The sequence below is a fragment of the Typopeltis vanoorti genome, chromosome 25 (assembly GCF_054136105.1).
Source record: "Typopeltis vanoorti isolate ZY-2024b chromosome 25, IOZ_Tvanoo_1.0, whole genome shotgun sequence".
NCBI classification, from domain to species: Eukaryota; Metazoa; Arthropoda; class Arachnida; order Uropygi; family Thelyphonidae; genus Typopeltis; species Typopeltis vanoorti.
In genome coordinates this window covers 74,292,022-74,315,080 of record NC_143573.1, presented here as the reverse complement: position 1 = coordinate 74,315,080, position 23,059 = coordinate 74,292,022, and the positions used below count along the sequence as shown (strand labels likewise).

Below are 23,059 nucleotides of genomic sequence, written 5' to 3'. Positions count from 1 at the left end.
ATTGAAGTTAACCACTGTATGATGCATCGCCAGGCACTGCTTGTGAAACATTTGGAACCTGCACTGGAAGTCGTCATGCATGATGTTATCAAGGTTGTCAATGGACATGTGCACTAAACACGCGACTATTTCGTGAATTATGTAAAGATGGTGAGGCTGAATATACAGACCTATTTTATCATACAGAAGTGAGGTGGCTCTCACATGGAAATGTTCTGAACCGAGCATGGGCTCTCAAAATTGAACTTGAAATTTTTATGGTTGATCAAAAGCATGTTCTCGCAGATAAGTTTACAAACTCCTCGTGGGTTGCACATCTTGCATATTTAGCTGATAATTTTGAGTTTGCGAATGCACTGAACAAAGAATTGCAAGGAAAAAACATCAATACAATTTCAGACAGAGAAAAGATTTCAGCGTTTGGATCAAAGCTTTTATATTGGAGAAAGCAGAACAAAACAAGATAGCTGCCTTTTCAAAGTTAGCTTTGTTTTTGGAAGATTGTGAAAATATTACTTTTGATGACATCAAGGATACAGTTATAAGGCATCTTACCGAACTCAAAGAGCGGTTCTCTGATTACTTTCCAGATCTTGATTCACATACTGTTAGTTGGGTTGTAGATCCCTTCAAATGTGAAATTGCTGATGTGCAAAAGATCCTCAAGGGTTGGCTGAGGCACTTCTTGAACTTCAATCCAATAGTAAAGCACGTATTGAATTTGAAAACAAAGCAGATCTGTCATATTTTTGGATGTCAATAGCTGCAAAGGCTTTCAAAATTGCACATGAGGAAGCAGTCAAAACGTTGCTGCCTTTTGCAACAACCTACCTTTGCGAACAAGGATTTTCCACTCTAATGAACATGAAAACAAAGCAGAGAAATCGATTGAAAACTGGAGACAGTATCTAAATTGCTCTGGCATCAAAATGTCCCAATTTTGATGTTATTGTATCAAAAATGAAACAACATAATTTCTCCAAAACCTGAAGTGAAAAAGTTTTCAAAGAAATCCTTTTGTTTCATAATGAGGATATTAACTTATTTTATCGCATTTATTTTATACTTTCTATAATTATAATTGTATTCTCCGTATAAATAGATTCAATAAACCTTTTGAATTTAAATAATCTATGATTTTCTCCCTTTCAAATTAAGGGAGTAACATCGGCATAAATAAATATATTTTGGGGTAATAGGTAAAAAAATTCCCCGACCCCTGTGATAGAGGAATATGACAAAAATAATCTCTACATAATAATATGGAAAAGTTCAAATGTAAGAGTGAAATTCACTCTGTTTTAGTAACAAATAAAACATAGTTCAGGAGTGTTCAGTTATCAGCACTTCAATAGTTGAAGTGACCATCCTATGGTACACAGTAAGATTCAATTAAACTGTCAAAAGGAAACAAGAAATATGATACAATGACCAAATAAGACAAAATATACACAAACCAGAAAGAAACAAAGTTATGACAAACACAGAAAAATGAAAAATATGAACAATGCAAAGCAATCAGAAAAATGTAAAATTAGGAAATACAAAAATTCCACTGTATATATATTCATATGGCCAATGATTGCAGACAACAGCAGCCTAAAAAACAAGATGTGAATGGCAAAAAACAAATGGTTACAGTCAAACTATCAGAGATGACGGCACAACCAGAGATACATATATTACAGCAAAACGAATTGAATAATTTTACTCAGTATTACATGGTATGAAAGCAAGCATGAATAGTGAGAAAGTGATGCAAGACTGGAGACTTGATGAAGATGAGGAAAGAAATCAAATATATGTAGAGTATAACAAGGATAAATGCAAACATGAATGGGATGATAGATAGCTGAAAGATATATGATTTGAGAGTGGCACTGTATGAGGATTTGATTATTACAGGTGTGATAAATGAGAAGATGCATAAGATTTGTATCCAAGGAAGAAGAATGAGTAGTGACTGAAGAGCTGAATACGAGATGTAAGTGAGAGAGAGACAGTTGGTAGTGGTAGCAGGAGCAAATGATTTGGTTGGGCACAAAGTGACAATGGATGTCAAGAGTTTGTTGGGGATAGTAAAAGATAACAGTGAGGAACGAGAGGTAGTCATCGTGATGAGTTGAGAGGACAAAAAAAGATGAAGAATGGTATGTCTGAGGGGTAGGGGGGGGGGAAGAGCACACTTTGTGAATATGTGAAAATGAGTTTGAGGAATGCATAGAATTTCATAAAAGTAACAGATAGCATTTAAATGTTTCTGGTGTGAGTCAACTGTAGAGGCTGTTAATGAAAGGGAGAATAATGACACCAGTGAACATGATATCTAAGCAAGTATATCCTGCATAAGGTAAAAGGCAAGAAGTGCTTGTGAATGAAATGGCAAGTTGTGTGAGTGGGGAGAATGAGAGACCTGGAATGCAAGCCAAAAGGGGTAACAGACAGAAATAGGGGATATAGAGGCAATGTATGAAAAGGGTGAACAATGGAAGAGGCATTTGAAATTAAAATAAGGATAGTCATGGGAAAAAAAAAAACTATGTTAAACCTGACAAAAATTATGAAAGAGAGAGGTGTGAGTAAGGTCACAAAAATTAGAATTGTCAAAGCAATGGTATTTCCAATAGTGATGTATGGATGTGAAAGCTGGATTATTAAGAAGAAAGACAGAAGGCGAACTGATTCATTTGAACTATAGTGCGGAGGAGACTATTAAGAATTCTATGGAGTGCAAGAATGACCAATAAAAAAGATTTTAGAGAGTATAAAGACAGAATGCTCCTTGGAGGCAATGATTGCCAAACAGAAGTTGATGTACAAATTAAACATATTTGGTCGTTTGAAAGTTAAGCATAAAAAACTTATTGTTTAATACTGACCATATACAAATATTTTAACATTCTTTGCCTACCAGTTTCGCTAGCAAACTGTCTAGCTTTTTCAAGGCTTTGACGGAAAAGTATAAAAAATACTAGTAAATGCAAATTGAAAGAAACATTAAAAACGTTGTAAACACTCTAGTAGCTAAGGTTGCACGTTTGCGTGACAGAGTGGATTTATTGTTCTTAATCATTATCACGCATGAGTGTTTGTTGTAAACACATAATGTGATTACTAGCTAGCTGTAGTTCAGATGGATTTAGAGAGAGGATGAGGTTTTTTCATGAACCGTTAAGAATAGTACCCTGGTTTCTGTTGAGGTTTCCGCCAGTTTTTAACACTACTGCGGCTTCCTTGAATAAACGATGTCTATAGTCGTCGTCTAAATATGGCACAGAGCTATTTTGCCACTCTATCGTGTGGTTAGACGTACAGAAATGATGTGCTAAGCCGGAAGAAATACTTCTGTTGTGGTTTACAAGAAGTTGATGTACTTTGGAGATATTATGCAAGCAGATGAATCATTGGAAAAGGCAATTATGTTGGGGAGGATTGAGGTAATTAGAATAAGAGGAAAACCACAAAAGAGTTGGATGGACAACATAAAAGAAGTTACCAACTTGAACTTACAATTGCTGAAAGAAAGGACAAGAGACTATGTGGGATGGAAAGCCATTGTTTGCAATATCACCAAGAGTTGAAAATGACTGGATGGCACATAAACACTTCTGCTTTTATGACTAGTAAAAATATTTTATTATAAATGTATGAAATGCCAGGCCACAGAAATGAGGTGACTGGAATGTACATACAGTCAGTCCCTCAACTCATGATGGGGTTCCATTCTAATGATCCCATCACAAGTTAAAAAGATTGTAAGTTGGAAATCAATATATGACTCATTATGAAAACATTAACAATTAACATACCCTAATGCTAAAATGTATAGGTATGTTAAACTGATTTTATGCTTTGTTTATAGTACAATGTACAAATAATAACATAAAATTACCATAATACTATATATTTTAATAAATAATGACACATAAATGTATGTATAGTGCTTACATAAAATAAGCCATTGGAAACACATGGAACAAAAGTAGTTCTTCAAAGCTGCCACTTCATTAATTAGATGATTCATTGGAGAAGACAAAGAAGGAGGACAGGTCATTAACAACAAATTCTTCAAATCCAAGAAATGCATTAGTGTTATAAGGATGATTCACCGGAAGCATAACTTGTGGAAGATCTAGGCTAATCTTCAGGGATGAGGTGGTGACATGAGAATTAGAGTGGGGTTCTTTAAAAATTTGTACATTACATCCAACTTAGTCTGCCCATTTTGCCTTTACTTTTCTGCATCATTCATTCTGTTTACTTTGCTAAATCTCTCCAAGATGGGAACCATTTCTTCAAAAAAGCAATTCTTCAATCCAAGCAGCCTCACAAGCTTTTCATACCAGCCTTGATGCTCCACATATATTCTTTCCTTCCAGAAGTCCTCAATACAGGTTCATACACCAATTACGATCACATCCTCTATTGAGAAGATCAAATCCAAGACCCCCTCACAAGCCTTCTGTTACACACTGTTCAGTAGTTATTCCCTCAAAAACTCAAGAAATGTGTTCTCTTCGCCTGCAGATGCCATCTCTTCATTCCAATCTATATTACCATAATTAAAATCAGTCATGATGATCACTCTTTTCTTATATGTTAGGCTAATTTACCTACACATTTCCTTGTTGCTGCTCTCCACATTACTAGAGCTACTGCAAAATCCAACAAAATATTTCATCCTGTCCACCTCTATCCTCAAACTAATTGTTTGATTAGCAGTTTATTGGTGCAAGAACAGCTAAGGTCATACTGCACCAAGCTAACGGTTACAGCAGTAGTCAAGGTAAATAAACAGATAAATGTAAATGTTATGTTAAAAAGCAAATTTTTTTAAAAAATTAAGTTAATTAAACCATTATCTACATATAAATAGAATATATAATCAAATGTGTTTGTATAAATTAATTCTTTTTAAAAAGTTAAAAACCATGCAATTTATCCAAGTCTACAGGATCTGCCTGAAGGTAGATTAGGTACAGGCAGATTAGTATAAAATTCATTCATATGAAGTGGCTGGCATTGTTCACACACAGGTGGGTCACATACTTTCAGTAAATACAAATGTGTAACAGGACTGTGACCTATGCAGAGCCGAGCAACGACAATTTCCTCTCTTCTGTTTCTATGTTGGCTAGAATGCCAGTGCTTAATTTCAGACTTAATCTCATGCAATTTGTCACTGCTTCCTGCCATGATGACTCCACTGGGTTATTAGATTTAATCTTATAAACTATCTGTAGTCTGTATATGGAACTAACAAACAGTATGGAAAAAAATTAGCTGTATGTCTAGCATAGCTGAATATCAAAATTACATACCTTCAATTTCTACAACAGTTGTAGAGCCTCATAGAGCAGTGGATATGGATTGTACACAAGAGATGATATGGGCTATGTAGAACTCAATGAGCCTGTATAGATAATACACTTTTGGTAGAAGTTTCTTTGATATGCAAAAGCAGAACTGCATGCAACCCTGTTACATAATGACTGTAATCAAGTGGGATCTCATTGGATATGCCAAAGTCAGAAAATAAAATGGCACAACCAACAGAGGTCTCAGATTTTGAACCACCAGTTTTGATTGGAAGATAATCAGTGTTCTGTTGTGTGCATTAAATATCTGCATGTAGACAGATGATGGGGCATAAATCTGCCATGAAGGAATGCTGTTATGTTTGGTGTGGGTAACATTGTCAACATTCAGGCCAATAGCTTACATAATCTCTTTAACACGCATACCAACAGGACATCAAGTATGACGTGTGATACTGAGCCTTCCAATATAGAAAAAAGATATTAGTCTACATAGGATTCTTTGGAAGAGACTATTTTTAGAGCATAATTAAGAATCAACCATATTCATGATAGAGCTGGTTCATTTGCTTCAACATCTAAGTGGACAACGTGTGAAAGACACCAGTAGCTATCAATGTTATCTAATGATGGATGGGATCCAAACATCACAGGCTACTCTACCTTCCAGAACCAAAGACTTGAGATACATAATCCAGCTTTGAATGTATAAATGTACGATACAAATGCAGCAATAAAGTTCAATCCAACCCTCATCAAGTAGAGGATACAGTATGAAAGCAATTCAATGTTTTCTAGCACTTTTCTCTTAGTTGATGAATGTTTGCAAGGAACATAAGCTTTCTTTCAAATATGAGGCCTAAGAACTTTGCCCCTATTGTTACTGGTATATAACTTTGTTCCATTCTTAACTCAGGATTTGGGTGAAGGATGCATTTTTGAGAGGTGTATGCAGATATTTTTCTGCTGAAAACCTGAAACCATGGAGAGACATGATCAATTACCCTCATGTTACAAGAGTGACAGTAAACTGTGAAGTCATTAACTTCTTCCCACCTACAGTAGGAAGAAGTTGTTCGGTGAGTTAACTTTGACAGCAAAGAGTGTGGCACACTTAAGAGCCTTGGGGAACACATTTTTTTTTTATTATATGGCTGAGATAGCATACTTCCTACTTGGACTTGGAAAATTCCACTAAACAGAAAGTTTTAATACATACAGGAAGGTGCCCTCTGAGACCTAGGTCACATCTTTTAATATGCCATATCCCCAGGCTGTGATATAAGCATTTTCCATGTAAAAAAAAAATTGACAGATCTCATTTCAAGAATGATTCTCTTATACATGTTTCTAAACAGACCAAATGGTCCAAAGATAAATGATATCCATGAAAGCTACATTGTGTATTGGAGAGAGATCACCACTATATAAATACCACAGAAGTCTGGAATTACCCATTTTTTCCAATAAAGACAGCTGGTCAGAGTGATAGGTTGATAATTGTTTGTGTTGGGATCCTTTCCAAGTTTTGTGACAATGATAACTGACTTATGTAAAGAATCCGGAAACACTTCCTGCATAAGTATTCTGTTGTATATTAGGAGAAGCAGATCAATAGAAGATGATGGAATATATTTTATCTCATAATGGATGTCATCAGGACCTATTGCAATAGGGCGAGACAGTAAAAGAACTCTTTTTAGCTCCTCCTTAATGAACGGTTGATAATACTCAATTCAATTCATAGAAGAGTTTAGCCACTATTTCTCTTGTTGGTCTATCAATGTTAAAAATTCAGGAGGATATGAAGCTGTTGCCAAGAAACACAAAATCTTCTCCCAAAGTTCATTTGATGGTAGCAACAAGTTGTGTATGAAGGGAAGCAATATCCCAGAAGAGGAAAATCACTAGTAATGTGCATTTTTTGGAACACTTGACAGTATGGAATAGGTTTAAATGGGGATACAGAGTATAAAATCAGTGGAGAATATATTACATGTATGCAAAAAAGAAAAGCTGCAAAAGAGGATTGAGTATTCATAACTGAACTTCTAAAATAATCTGAGGGTATGGTGGATAACTGTAATGAGATCAATGGGAATACCAGAGCATCTAATTCTCTTGATAAAAGAGTTGTATGACAACCAAGGAGCTTCAGTAAAAACAGTCTTTGGAGAAACAGACAGTGTTCGAGTGGAAAAAGGGATGCAGCAGTGTAGTATACTGTTGTCCTTCCTTTTTAATATATTATGAAAATGGCTATCTTAGAAAAAGATCTGGCTGGAATTAAGATTGGTGGCAGAAAAATAAATGATTTCAGATATGCAGATGATTAGGAAAAGCAGATCACAATCAGACACAATCCTCATAGCACAAACTAAGGAAGATCTGAAGCAGTGATTCTATTGGTCAAGACAGAAAGTAACAAAGCCAGGCTTAATTTAAACATCATCAAAACAGATGGCTTTGGGAAATTTTAATGAATTTGAAAGTTATGATTTACTGGGATCCAGAATCAGAAATGAACGTAAATGTGCAGATGAAATTAAAAGAAGGATAGTGATGGGGGGGGGGGGAAACATGTTAAACAGACAAAAATTATGAAAGATGGAGCTGTGAGTAAGGCCACGAAAGTTAGAATTGTCAAAGCAATGGTATTTCCAATGGTGATGTATGGATGTGAAAGCTGGATTATTAAGAAGACAGAAAGCAAACCAATTCATTTGAATTATGGATGTGGAGGAGACTATTAAGAATCCCATGGACTGCAAGAATGACCAAAAATTCTGTCCTCCAAAGGTGTCATAAGAGGTTTTCACACGCTTTCAAGTATATGGAAAAACTTATTTTCTTAAAAACACAAGATGCAATTTGGTCAGAACCTCTCCTTCCATCCTACCAACAGTTTCATGCCACATGAGTGGCCTTGCATGGTCAAATTGTAAGTAAAGAGCATTCTTTTATAGTAGGCAATGTTAGTCAAAAGAAGTGGCGTTGGCAGAACTTGCTGAAAAGTTAGAAACAAGTGCTCTTTCATCTGAATTTTGCTTAGCTGATAGCTTATCTGCTCTTTTACTCTCATATCCTCTTTCAGCTTCTAAAATGTGAAAATCATAGAACAATGTTGGCAATATTCTCTTGCTCTTCCATATTTTTAGCATGCCTCCTTTGCATTTTAAATTTACCACACTTTTTCAGGTAGTGATGTAAGATTCCTTAAATTTGTAGCCTGTTGCACTGAATATGTTTCTGAAAACATAACAAGCACAAGTGTTTTCACTTATTTTATTTTATTTTTATATTCTTCATGCATAATTTCTATATTTAAGAGGGTGGGGAAGTAATCCATTTTTTTGCTTTCTTTTGATACCTGATGAAGCACTACTTACAGAACCACTGTGGAGATTCAGATTCTTGAGCACATGATGTAATGGCTGTGGAACTAGCTGCAATATCCAGTTCAGTGACATTCCCTGTAAGCAGTTGAATTCTTTTTTCTGCTACCTTTTCAACTTCAGGATAACAATCAACCATCACTTTCTTCATATTCTTCAAATCATGCAGAGCTTGTCAACTGCCTTGTTTAGAGCTGTTTACAGCCATTAAAATTAATGGTGTAGAAGTAGATGCATCAGTTTCACAGCAAAATTTCACTCTATGATTGTCTGAATTATGCACTCTATTTCACTAGAAACAGATTTTTGATGCATGACAATGAAGCTTCACCTACATTTATATCATCATGGCTCACATCCTTGTGCAGGCAAACAACACTTTCATTTTCCTCTAGCATGTCTCTTTTACCTGGCCTGAGCATATAATCCCCTTTAGGAACACTAATGTGTCTTTATTCATGTGCATCAGTAAAAAAAATCTTGTAGGAAGCCTATCTTTCACTTCATACAAATGCACATTGTTAATTTTCACACTACAATATAACAAATAAAGAAAACATTATTTTCAACAACACACACACACACAATAGAAATGTCTCTTCAGTCACCTGAAAAAAAACATTACAAAAAAGTTTTGTAATGTTCTTTTTACCAACTTTTAGTTTTAAAAATTCTAGATGATTGTAGATGAGTCTTTGACTCAATGGGGTCTTAGGGTAATAAAATAATAATAAATTCCCACATGGCAAAATTTAATAAATTGGTTTTTCTCCATGTTATCTGAGTCTCTCTGATTTAACATATTAGAAACTGACACCACTTATATCTCCATGAATACCAGGAGCTGACATACCAGGTTTTGTTATCTTTTAGATCTCCTGAGAGAAACAAGAACTTACAGAAAACTCAGTTTTGAAAAAACTGACATATCAACTTCTGCCATCTTTCTATAGAAATTACAACTATGGTAAGACACAGCACTCAATAAGATTGTTCCAGAAACAATTCAAATTGTAACCAGAAAGGAACTGATGTCCTATAAAGGTGTGCTCTAGGAATGGAGAGATCAAACTAATGTAGTCTTAGAATGATTGCCTTCCAGATCTTATTCTAACTAATGTTACTATGATTATTTAGGTTAGGTGGAAAGGTTTCATAACTTATGCTGATTCTAAAAATAATCTCACAGATCTATAGCTACTTAGGCAATACAACTGTCTTCTTTCATTTAATTCTGTATGAAGAAGCGACTAGACAATGGTCTGTCAGAATGGTCAGTGCAGATAATTGTGAATCTGACATTTATGTTCTTAATGGCAGATATTAACAGATCTACTGGTATGTTCAAAGCAGGCTAAGCTGCAGGCACAAGGAACCTTGTTTGCTATTTGGTGTCATGGCATGACATGTTTTTATCACAGTTAAATAGCTAACTTCCAAAAATACATTTCACGAGAGAAAAGAAACAACATGTGCCTGTATTTTTTTCTTAGACATACTAGTTACATGACTACTAAATGGTTCATTTTCCTCTTCATTTTATAGGAAACCAACACACACACCATCCGTACCAACAGTAAAGCATTCTCAAAACACTTTAAACCGAGAGCCAAGGCTAAATATTTGTTTTAATGACAGCCTTTGTCACAGAACTCTTATCTTGATGACACTATAGCTACAATCCCAATGAAACAGACAGAATACTGCATGCCCCCCCCCCCCCCCCACACACACACACACGCACCACCTTTCCACCTGACAAACAAAATAAGAATATGACAATCACACAACAAAATTATTCCTATTTCTATAAATATATATCTGGGGTACATCTGAAAACACAGTTCTTCATAAATATAATCTTCATGCCACTTTCAAACCACGTATTCAGCTAGCAACCCATCTCTCTCTCAAATGGATAGATCACATCCTGGAGTGTATAAGATTCCAAGGTTCTTTGTGCCTGCAGCTTAGCCTGCTATGGACAGACCAGAAGATTTGTTAACACTGCCCTTGAAGAATGCAAAAACTACATTTGCAATCATCCTTAAAGCAAGTCACTACTGGCATACTCTGGATATTCCTTAATGCTGGATGAAACTAAAAACAACTGTGCTGCATAGACATCACAATAGATATAAGAGACTATTTTTAGAATCAGCATAAGCTATAAAAAACTCCCCTGGCCACTATAAGTATGGCTGCATTGCCTTAAACTCTGGGCAACATCCATTCTTAAGACCATGTTTAGCTTGATTTTTCTGAATTAACTTTTTTCCCCTGTCCCCAGAGGGTGCCTTGATAGGACATTAGTTCCTTTACACTTTATTTATTGAAGCAAAATACTTCAATAAATTATTTATATTGTTCATCTGGTGTTGTTTATAATACCACCAAACACTATTATAAACTGCCCCTACTTCATGTTCCTAAACTCTGTCTGAAATGACATGATTTCTACAGTTCACCTGCCTTATTTTCAGGATAAAAAAATGAGAGGAAGAGAGAGAGAGAGACTATCTGATTTTGCCAAAGATAGACTAATCTTGGGACCTGTTAAAAAAAGTCTGCCTAGTCCTAGCTTAGAAATGAACTTATAACTTTTTCTTTTAGCAATGAACATTATGGACAAGAAATGCATTACTCACATATTACACAGACATCTAGATTCTGTTTTAATAGGCTTAAATTTTAAGTCCAAAAAGTTACCTGGAAAGCAAAAAAAAAATCTTCCTGAAGTCTAAAATTTGGTTTTAAATTAATATTCCAGCTTTCATCAAACACATTACACAATGTATTGTATGAATATGTATAATCTCATGTGTCAAGTTACTAGCTGATCTATTTTATAATAAACAGAATAATAAGGCAGAACACCACAACATGTTGTTTATTATTTTAACGGTATAACAGAACACAGAAACTAAGTAAATAATTAATTTATTGACTTGATGCTGATATTTCGCTGGTATTATAACCAGCATCTTCAGAGCACAAAAACACTGTTTGTCACAATACGCGAGACTAAAACAACATGGTGTACTTAACCAAAATTGTAGCAGCAACACAAAGACTAGAGTCCTGATTTTGGCGCCCTCTATCTGGAACAACATGGTTTGGAAAGCCAAAAAAATCTTCCTTAAGTTTAAAATTTGGTTCTAAATTAATATTCCAGCTTTCATCAAACACATTACACAATGTATTGTATGAATATGTATAATTTCATGTGTTTGGCCATGTAAAACATGAATCAAGTTACTAGCTGATCTATTTTATAATAAACAGAAGAATCACAACATGGCTAAACAGCATTGATTCTTTCAAGATTAACTATTAATGAACAATTAATTACATTATAGCTATTTTAAGAAATTAAAATAAAGTCATATATAACAAGTTATTTAAAAGTCCCTTACCTTGGTCATTCTGTGAATGGTCTTTTGTTTGCAAAACAAGTTCTTTACGCACTCTGAGGGAAGTCCTCCTCGAAGTTGGACTGGAATCTTGAATAAGAGTGGCACTATTCTCAACATTAACTGGATCATTTGGAAATCCAACTGAGTCAACGGCAGATCCTTTAGATACTCTTAGAGATGTTCGGCGTGTCCAATTAGGTTGATCGCTAAGGTGACCTGTGGTGGACTTTGGCTTTCTTCCTCTTTTCTTTGGTAGATTAATATTTTCTGATGTCATCTCTGCTGAGGGATGTTCCAGCTGACTGTCATCTCCCTTGTTTTTCTCTTTGCCTGCCGAAAGAGTTCCAAAGTTAGTCATACTGTGGGCATTCTCGAGGATGACACTGTGATTATTGCCTCTATAAATCCCACCTGCTATCTTGTTATTCCTCTCTTCCTTATTTCCAGGAACTTTCCAGTTCCTTAATACTGGTGTTTCCTCACTTGAATCTACTGAATCCTCTTCTAATGAGGAAGTATCTGAATTCTCACTTTTCAAATTCGAATGACTAGAGTTATCCGATGAAGTGGATTCAAAGTCATCTATATTTTCATTGTTCCTGTTAACATTCTTATTTGAATATGATTTTTTGTGATAACTTAAATCCTCATGCTTCAATGTAAGCGTCCACCTTTTATGGTTCATTCTTACCATCCTAACAATAACCTTATTAAACACTTTCTTAGATTTTTTTTTCCTTCTTCTTCTGTGCTTTAAAACCTGATATTTTTCACTCTTTTCATTGTTTATTTCCAAAGATGGTTCTGGACGATGCTGGAGAAAGCTTACAAAGCTTTGAAAGAATCCATCTGGATCTCTGTTCCGAGTTTTCATACATGTATACCTAGTAGATGTTTCATCACAGTCTTCAATTATTGGAAGTTCAGCCAAAAACTGCAAGTCATCTTCAATACTAGGATAAAGTACAGGTTTTGTTCCTGGAACTGTTTCTGTTGTAGCACTATAAAGTCTTCCATATTCTGAATTTACAATATAATTGCCATTAAACTTGTCTAAATTTTGATAAAAATTATCACTCATATTTCGCTTACAGTTACTCCCGAGATTCATACAATGTCCATTTTTCACTGTACTGTTTACTGGAGAATTGATCCTTTTTATGGACGAATTATTAATGGTTGTCATTAACCTATCTCTATTAAGCTCATATCCTGGAATGGAAGAAAAATTTTTCCCATATTCAGATTTTTTCCTCCTTCCTCTTCTACCCTTTCTTTTTACATTTTGATTTTGAGCGAAACCTTGTTGAACAGAAACATAATTTGATTCAGAATCTTGTTGAATTGATACATAGTTTGATATATGAAAAGTATGCTCACTCATATCACCATTTTTTAAATTAGACTGAAGAATATTTCTGGTATCAGAATAATATACACTCCTATGTGAATTGCATGCCATCATACCTTTACCTTTCAAAGAGTTTTCTACATTTGGAATTGCTTCAAACCCAGTAGGATATCTATTAGCAGAAGGTCCTGAATTGTTATTCATTTCCTGAAGTAGCCTAGGGCCCATAGAAGGTAGGTTATCAGCATTTAGTGGTGCATGAGCAATACTTTCAACACTTGAATTATATGGAGCATTCATCATATCAAAAGCACCATTTGAACTAGAATAATGTGAGGAATGGCAATTTTGAACTTGTGAATTATTCATCTGCAAATGAGAGTCTTGTACTGAAGGATAAAATGCTTCATTTTGGTGAGTTAAATCTTTCAGTGCAGGAGAAGGAGGAATAACTGGATAACTAGTAGTATGGGATAAATGTGGTTTGCTTTGACAAACTCCACCAGCAGGATAGGAGCCATACCTTGGATGGTGACTTGGTGGTTGAGAATGTGGATAAAAATTCTGTACTGACATTGGTGCATCACTATGAGAAGCGGATAATGGAGGACAAACAGGTGGATAGTACGACTGATTACCTGACGAAGGACTAGGATGGTGACCCATATCTAATGAATGAGGGGAAAGTAAATGGTTATCACTTGGTGATGGAAGAAGATGGGGTGACATCTGTGGCACTGGTGTATTCGAATAAGAATTGGGTAGAATGTTTTGCCCATCACCATAAAATGTATAGTCTTGTTGGCCAACTTCTGCAGTTTTAAGGGAATTCTCTTGAATATCATGATTTCTTTGAGGATTACAATGAATCACACTATGACTACTAGAAACCAAGTTATGTTGTACATGTCCATTTTGCAATTGCTTGTGCTGAACAATAACACTAGTACTTGGCACACTTTTCCCAGATGAGCTAGATAAACCATATGTTTGATCTGTATGATCAACATTAAAGTGAGATGACTCAATTGTCCGTTGAGCAGTGGAAGGAAGATTCTGAGATTTTACTAAGCTGGTATTATGCATTTCAAAATCAGGTTTTGCGTACAGTGAATAGTTATCAGTAGAACCAATCATGGAGGAATTTGGTGAATTTCTGATATCTCTAAAACTTGAAGGTGACTGAACGGAGGCTTGTTGTGAGTAATATCCATGATTCAAGTTTTCGACAATAACAGATCTGGAACAGGACTGCACAGTTTTACATGACTGTGGACTTCCTTTCTGAGACTTATGTAACTGGAATCTGACAGCTTCGTGAGGTAAAATACCAAATGGTCCAACTGAAGGAGGAGAAAGGGTTGGACTGGAAAGGGAACTATGTGATGTAAAAAACTCCGTAGAACTTGCTGTGTGACCAACAGAGTCAGGTTCCGCAGAACTTGCTCTAGCATTTTGTCCAAAACCAGTATACAGGCCTAAATCTCCTTCTCTATTTAGTGACTTAAAGAATGGGTCATCTTCAGGAATTCCTACTAGATGTCCCTTATATGCTGTTTGAGGAGAGGGTGTAAAATTACTTCCAAAGTTGGAATCGGCAACTGACACAGAGTTGAAGGATGTTGAAACGGAACTGGTTCCTTCTGAAGGATCCAAACTATGGTTGGGTGAGAGTAATACAGAATGAGAATCATTACCATTATCTGGGTTCACCACAGCAGGTGGCAGAGACAAGGTATCCGAGTGGCCTGGAGAGGGTACCCTTGAGAGTCGAGAGTAATGGCCATATGGTGACCACAGACTTGGGTCCATGGTTACAGATGTGAGGAGGCCTCTCACTGATGCCAGCCTGAAATATGGGATTGTTTGTCACCAGGAACTGCATGCACATGCTAATCTTGTTACACACACATATATATATATACATATATATATACACACATATAGACACACGCGCATAAAATAAACATAAAGCGTACTATAAACATATACATTTATTATTCTTATTAAATGCAGTCATATTTCAAGGAATATCTTTATTCAAAAATATTATGAAAGGGCAAAATGTATATATACATAAGCATATATAAAGAAAAATAAATGTTAATAATCAAAATATATCTTTTCCATTATTATAGCATTAATTCTATCAAAAAACAAAGTAACTGCTCTCAAATAAAACAGTTTTTGATGCAAATATATAACAAAACCTAATGTAAAAAATGAACACTAACATTTAAACTAGAAAAATGAAAAGCAAAAACACAAATTTGACTATTCAAAATATAATTTAATGTACAAAAGGTAATTATGCAAAAAAAAAAATTTAAAACATTAAACTACTGCAATAATACAAAGAGAACAGTCAATTGATTCTCCAAAAATCAGCCAACTGAATCATTACATCAGAAATATCTGTCTTCTTGTAAACTGTTAACAAAAATTATGTCAACAGTATAAACAGAAGATAGACAATTCTTGTAATTGTCTATCTTGAACTGATCTTGTAATTCTTAAATTTTTTACTGAATAATTTAGAAAATATCTTCTTTCAATGTGGGTAAGACAAAAAAAGAATGCAGAATAAAAATGGGATACTCAACTTCCTGATAATACTGGATCAATGAAATTATTCTTTCTAGATCCATATGAAAAGTAAGTTTTCATATTTTCCAGAAGTTGTATAAAGGTGTGGTGAAGAGGAGAGAATTTGTTATATGAAAACTAGTGGGTGAGTGTCCGTACTCCCAGAATGCATCACGAATACCCCGAGTGTGAATAAGTTTATGTTTTAAGTATTTCCTCTAATTCCCCTAATGCAAAGGAAATACTAAAGAAAGTAATCAGAGCTTACTCCACCTTTACCACGAGTTGCCTCAGACTTGAACATGTTCAGATGCAAACATGACTTACTTGGGAAAAAGGATTAAAAACCAAGTTTCTAAAATTGCTTGGTATCTTTAACACATAGTATACCCAAGGTAAAAAAACTTTCTACATCTTTCTCTTATCCTGAGATTTTAATTTAATAAGTCAAAACACCTTGTGGCAACTTGTTTAGGTAAAATTTATAAGCTCTGCATTACTTCAACCTTGGCATTTTTGGGTCTGGCTCTCACTGATGAGACCTCAATAAAGGTCGAAACCAATCTGGGTAGTGGCCCTTGCCTTTAATGCATAGCATCATATATCTCCACAAGGGAATCTGCTTTGCATTAGAGGAAAGTGATCAGAGCTTACTCCACCTTTACCACAAGTTGCCTCAGACCTGAACCATGTTCAGATGCAAACTTGACTTACTTGTCTGTTTGCTTACTTGGGAAAAAGGATTAAAAACCAAGTTTATAAAATTGCTTGGTATCTTTAACACACACACACACACACACACACACACACACACACATATATATAATGTTGCTGGCTGAATGAGACCTCTCATGATTCCATGGTCCAATTTAGGAATTGCAATATAGTAATTCCAAAATTTGTGCGAAAATTAATTTTCTTGTCATCATCATTCCAAATATTCAATGTAAATGTTATGATGATGGCAACTATGAACAAACAGATGCTTTAAAAAAAAGTAGTTCAAAAGAGGTACAAATCTTTTTTACTAACTGTAAAACAATATGGAGATGTGTTTGAGATAAAGACATCTGTATTGAAAGTGTTAAACACATTAAATTGAAAAATGCATATTTAATAGTGATACTATATACTAATTTGAATTCCTAATGATATGAGGATGTGTAGCATCCTCATATCATTAGCAACTGAGGATGTGTAGCATCCTCATATACCATCCAAACTTCCTGCAGTGCAACCTGTTTCCAGAAACAAGGGATCAAATAAATATGACAAGCATTCCTGCCAAAAATGTATATCTTCCTCAGTTGAAGGAAATGCCAACTATACTTAGTCTAGCCATAAATACTGTTATGGCTATTCAGTGCATTAATCTTTAATCTATCAGTAAATCATTTACAGCTTCAGCACGCACGCACACACATGAACCACATGTGTAATGTGCATATAGCAACATTCAATGTATTCACGCATGCCCTAAGTCTGTGAGGCCACATGTTGATGGTGGCATGCACAACATCCAATGGAAATATAACCACTGCTCACTCCAAATCCACCTTCAGACTGATGATGCCACGGTGTCGTTTCTTGAAGGCTATTCTCTCAAGTTCCAACCACAATTTGAAGCCCAATGGATTCAGATCAGGACTTACAGACAGCCAATCAGATGGTGATATGTGGTCGGACACATTTGCCTCCAACCACTGTTGCGTGGTTCTCGCTATGTGTGCAGGAGTGGAGTCCTGTTGGGAAGCCCACTGTCTACTGGAAACAAGGAGTTGTTCAGGGGTTGTGCCAGAGGTTCCAGCATGGCGTCTTTATACACTATGGCAGAGGGATTTTGACCCCTTTCTTGCAGAAATACAACCAGGATACTCCCTGATACATTCCCTCCCCACCAAACCATCACTGATACCACAGGTGATGAGTTTTCTGAATCATGAGTACTATGGTGAGTGCTGTGCAACCATCCAGGGCATATACCAATCATTTTGGCACTTAAATGACTCTTCAAAAGTAAAAATCTTCTCAACTGTGAAGGCATGCTTTCACAGCCCTCACAAGTTGTTGCAACACAACGTGGCTGACCTGTTCTTTAGCAGTCAGATATCGCTTCATTATAACAGTTAAAAGTCCGATACACAAACACCCTACTGATCTTGAGTGTTTTTAGCATGTTGAAAATAACAGATAGTTTCATTCCAACCTTCTAAAGTGCTATTACAGCTACACGGTTTTCATAATCTCCTCACAGCATGTTAACCCGTACACAGCTAGACAACATTGCTAGCTGTCTAGTAGTAGTATCTACTACATGAATCTGGTTCCATTAGTTGGTTGCACACAGCACCACTAATGGAACCAGATTCATGCAATTGTGTGGAAATGTGTGAAAATTGTAACAGTATTTATGACAAGACTGTGTATACTTAGAAGGAAGAGGGCCTTCAATGACCAGTGAAATATTACTACTTTGCTCTCTGATGAATGCAATTGATCACAAGAGCAAAGTTGTGGTCTAAATGCTCTTCCATTCTCTTTTTAAATGCAGTTCATTTATGTGTGTGTTGCAGATAACATCCACATACAAGGGCATGCTAGAACTTCCCAGTTCAAAGATTCCAGACCAGCCACTAGACAGTATATGAATTGTACCTGTTGCAAAGTTATCAAGCAGTTTCCTGACTAACTACTAAATCAACTCCATTAACTTTGCTGATGCAGTTCTTTTTAATTTATATATCTGATCTACACATGAAAGGCCACAAGACTTATAGCACACTAGTGTGCTGTGTGTGTGGGCAAGAGGAATAGAAGAAAGGGGAAGTCTGTTCACATTCTGCTTGAACAGCTGAGGGTTGTAATCTTTGGGGAAGGCAGAGTGGGGGAGACTTTTCCAAAGGACAGAAGATGGAATAAAAGATGCAGCAGTTAAGTTGGTTTGGTGCGTTTTAAGGTGGACTGTAAAAGGGTGTTGGTTAGCAGTGGCTCTTGTTTTAATAATTTAATGAAATGAATAATAGTGGCCAATTCAGCAGAGCACTGTCCATGAAAGTATCTGTAGAAGAAGCACAAGGCAGAAACTGAACATCTGTGTGAGAGAGGAATCATTAATTAGCCAGATTGCTCTCTACTATAGAATCGAGCAATGTTAGAGAGGATTTTGGTGCACCACTCCAAACATGGGAGCGATATTCCATTGCTGGGTGAATTTGGCCTTTGTATAGAGTTCACAGCTGTGAAGTAGTGTCTTGTCTGAAAAAGTACACCAAGTTTTTTGGCAGCTGCAGAAACTATAGTTGAAATATGGTTGTGCTAGGAAAGATCGAAGATGTCAGTCAGCCCAAGAAGAGAAATCTGATCGTGTTTGGATATCTCAGTATTACTGAATGTAAGGGGGAAGGGATGGGGGGGGCCCCTCTTTCTTGCAAGAGATAGTACGAACTGGCTTTTGGTGGCAATGGAGTTTAGAAGGTTGTCCTTACCCCACTGGAATACAGCTAAGAGATTTGAGTTCAGGTCCCTGATCATAGATCTTCAGGATTTTAATACTTGAGTTTTAATACAAGTTTGTTGAATGAAAAGGTGGAATGGAGTGTGTTGTCATCAGTGAAGCTATAGGTAGGATTGGAAGTCTGTGAGAGCAGGTCGTTTATATACAAGAGTGGGTGAAAGAACAGAACTCTGGGGCACTCCTACATGGTGGGGAAATCTGAGGAGAGTGAACTGTCCACCATGACACATAGTAAGCGACCATGAGAAAGTTGGCAATCCAGTTGCAGAGTGAAGAAGGCAGTTTGGTGAGTAGGCCCTTGTGGCAAACCTGGATGGAAGGAATCTGACAGTGGCATGTCTGTGTGTGTGTGTGGGGGGGGGGTGTTCTGTAAAGACATGGAGAGAAGATTTGGTACTCTTTGAATAAGAGGTTAGTCTACAAGTCTTTCACCTCCACAATGCATGCCTAATACTTTAATCAACTCTCTTCCACTGCCTATTATGTAACATAGAAATACAGTAACAATGGAGATCAGCAAAAAACATCTTAACATCTGCTTCATTGCAAGATTTTCATTTAGCAGTGAGGTAAATGGCATGGTTAGTTCTTTAGCATATTCCCTTAAAACATGTAGTGAAATCACATCCCAATTCTCAGTCTTCTCTCCATGACTTAGTACTTATTTCTTATTTAAGATAACACAAAAAACAATATTACAGATACATCTATATTTCATACCAAAATATGAAAGGAAGAAATGTAGAAACATTTTTTTGCTTTTGAAAACTTACTACAAAGAAAGCTCATGAGGTTATGTTCTTAAAAACTTTCTAGCAGATTATATAAGCAAAGCGGATATTAGATCCAGCATTATTTCAAAGCCTATGAAAGTTATGTAAGGTCAGCTGACCAGAGAGCTTACGGGAATACACTTCCATAAGCTCTCTGGTCAACTTACCTTACGAAACTTTCATACTTTCTACATCTGCTTTAAAATAATGCTGGATCTAATATCCACATGGTTAATATAATTTTGCATTGCCAAACTGAAGCCTTTTAGTTCTTTATTTTAGTAATTTCTAGTAAATTTTCAAAACTTAAGTTTCTTTCTATATTATTCTTATAATTAAGAGAAACCTCCAGGGACTCATTGAGAAAGGCCACATATCACATGCACCAGCTGTCATATTTCTTGAATTTACTCACACTACTTGCACACACACAACATTCCAATCATGCACCACTATGAGAGAAAAATCTCTATCTCACCCCTTTCTTGATGGCAATCATTCTCAACTTACATGGATGCCCTCTCATCCATTTCCCACCCTCCATAAAATTTCAATCAACTGAAATCCTGCATAACCCTTTCAGAAGTCTATAAATCTCAATCATATCACCCCCTCTTTTCCTGTTTGCTAGTGCCCGCAGTCAACAAATTCTCAATCTGTCTTCATAATCATATTCCACAACCTGATATTTTTAACGCTCTCCTTTGCACTCTCTCCACTCTATCAGAATCACCATGGAAGCAAGCAGACCAGACCTGCACAGAACAGTCCAAGTGAGGTCTTATCAAGGCCTTGTAAAGAGACAAAATGATTTTTAGTGGAACCTGTGGCATAGTAATTAAATAATAAAGCAACACGTAAAAACCACAGTGACATCTTTAATTAGTAAAAGGACAGATATTTCGTATTAAAATTAATAGTACATCTTCAGTGTCTGTAACAGTAATAGGAATGGAATACAAGCAAAACGTTTGGTGGATCACCTATTAAAATACAATTGTTACCGCGTGCTAGGAAATAATAGAAATAACAAATTTAATCTATTAAAATAAATGATTTTTTTAAATAAGATAAAAATCTCCCAGATCTTTGAGAGAGACATACAGTCATTTCTATTTAAATTCGGTCGGTGTAAGATAGTTTCACAACTTTCTTTGAATAAGCATTCATATTTGAATCTGCATCTATGGAGGAGAACAGCTTTATCCCGCTGGACACTATGAGTAGAGTCAATACTGTGCTGCGCCAGACCAGACTTCAGAGATTTGTTATAATCAATATAATATTGATGTTCTTTTATTCTTTTTTCCAAAGAACAGCCAGTTTGTCCAAAATAAGAGACACCGCATTCGCATGCTTTTGTCTCATAATCAGTCTTATTCTAGCGACGATGCCAACAAGCTATGTTTTGAAGTTGCAACTTAGTTATTCAAAAGCAAATTACCTCCATGCAATTTATCAAATGCTGAAATTAAAGGTCTAACTTCTTTAAGAAAAGATAATACAATATCCATTTCTAAGGCAGGTAAAGAAAAAGCTATTGTAATCATGAATAAGACTGACTATGAGACAAAAGTATCCAACCTATTAGAAGACACCACGACCTACCAAGAGATTACACGTAATCCTACTAATTCACAAATTAAACAACTAAATAAATTACTTGATGAGGTTATAAGTTGGGATCCTAACTACATGGATAAAATACACACCTACTTTGGAAGGACTCCTCGTCTTTATGGACTCCCAAAAATCCATAAAGAAGGCTGTCCTGTACGACCTATAGTGAATTGCATTGATTCTCCAACTTATCAGATTGCAAAAGTATTATCACGTTCCTTAAGTGCTCTCACTGGTCATTCCAGATCCTATATAAAAAACTCAACAGATTTTCTTGAAAAAATCAAGGATATTAAAATTACAGATTCTGAAATATTAGTCAGTTTTGACATCATTTCTCTGTTCACCAATATCCCATTAACCGACACAGTCAATTCTTCATATGAAGATTACCCTCCAGATATCGCAAGGATATTCGAATATGTCATCCACTCAGGTTATTTCAGTTGGAAAAAAGAAAATCTACAAACAAATTGAAGGTAGTAAGTACTGCCATGGGTAGCCCTCTGTCTCCACCTTTGGCAAACTACTATTTGAAACAATTCGAAGATACTATGTTGTCATCCATTCATCCTCAACCATCTTTTTGGTACCATTACATCGATGATGTTTTTGCTGTTTGGCCACACACTGAAGATGAACTTTCCACTTTTCTACAACGGATAAATAACCTTCACCCACGCATCCATTTCACTATGGAAAAAGAAAACTCTGGTACTTGACCATTTTTGGACATCCTCCTTACTAGAACGTCTTCTGGTACCTTATCTACAAGCGTCTTTCAAAAACTCGCATTTACTGGCAGATACATTCACAAAAAGTCTGCGCCCCACACGTCTCAAAAATTTGGCATTCTTAAATCTCTAATTCATAGAGCACATAAAGTTTGCTCTTCCCCAATAATCTTACAACAAGAACTTTCCATCATTAAAAAGTTAATGGAATCAAATGATTACAACTCCAATCAAATCCAACAGATACTTGACTCTTATGTTCCAATACCTACAGCTTCTTCAACAGTCAGCAGACTTCCTATTCCGTACATTCCAGGAATCTCAGAAACTATAAGTAGAATTCTGAAAAAGT

At 35.9% G+C, this 23,059-nt stretch overlaps 1 protein-coding gene across 1 annotated transcript in view; it reads right to left on the bottom strand.

Moving 5' to 3' along the window:
- The window catches only part of LOC150092853 (uncharacterized), a 219,925-nt gene extending 205,869 nt beyond the window's left edge, over positions 1 to 14,056 (bottom strand). The window contains exon 1 of the mRNA XM_090414300.1: positions 12,130 to 14,056. Coding sequence (XP_090270426.1) covers positions 12,130 to 14,056 — 1,927 coding nt within the window. The remainder of the gene's footprint in view (positions 1 to 12,129) is intronic.
- Between the last annotated feature and the right edge of the window lie 9,003 nt (positions 14,057 to 23,059).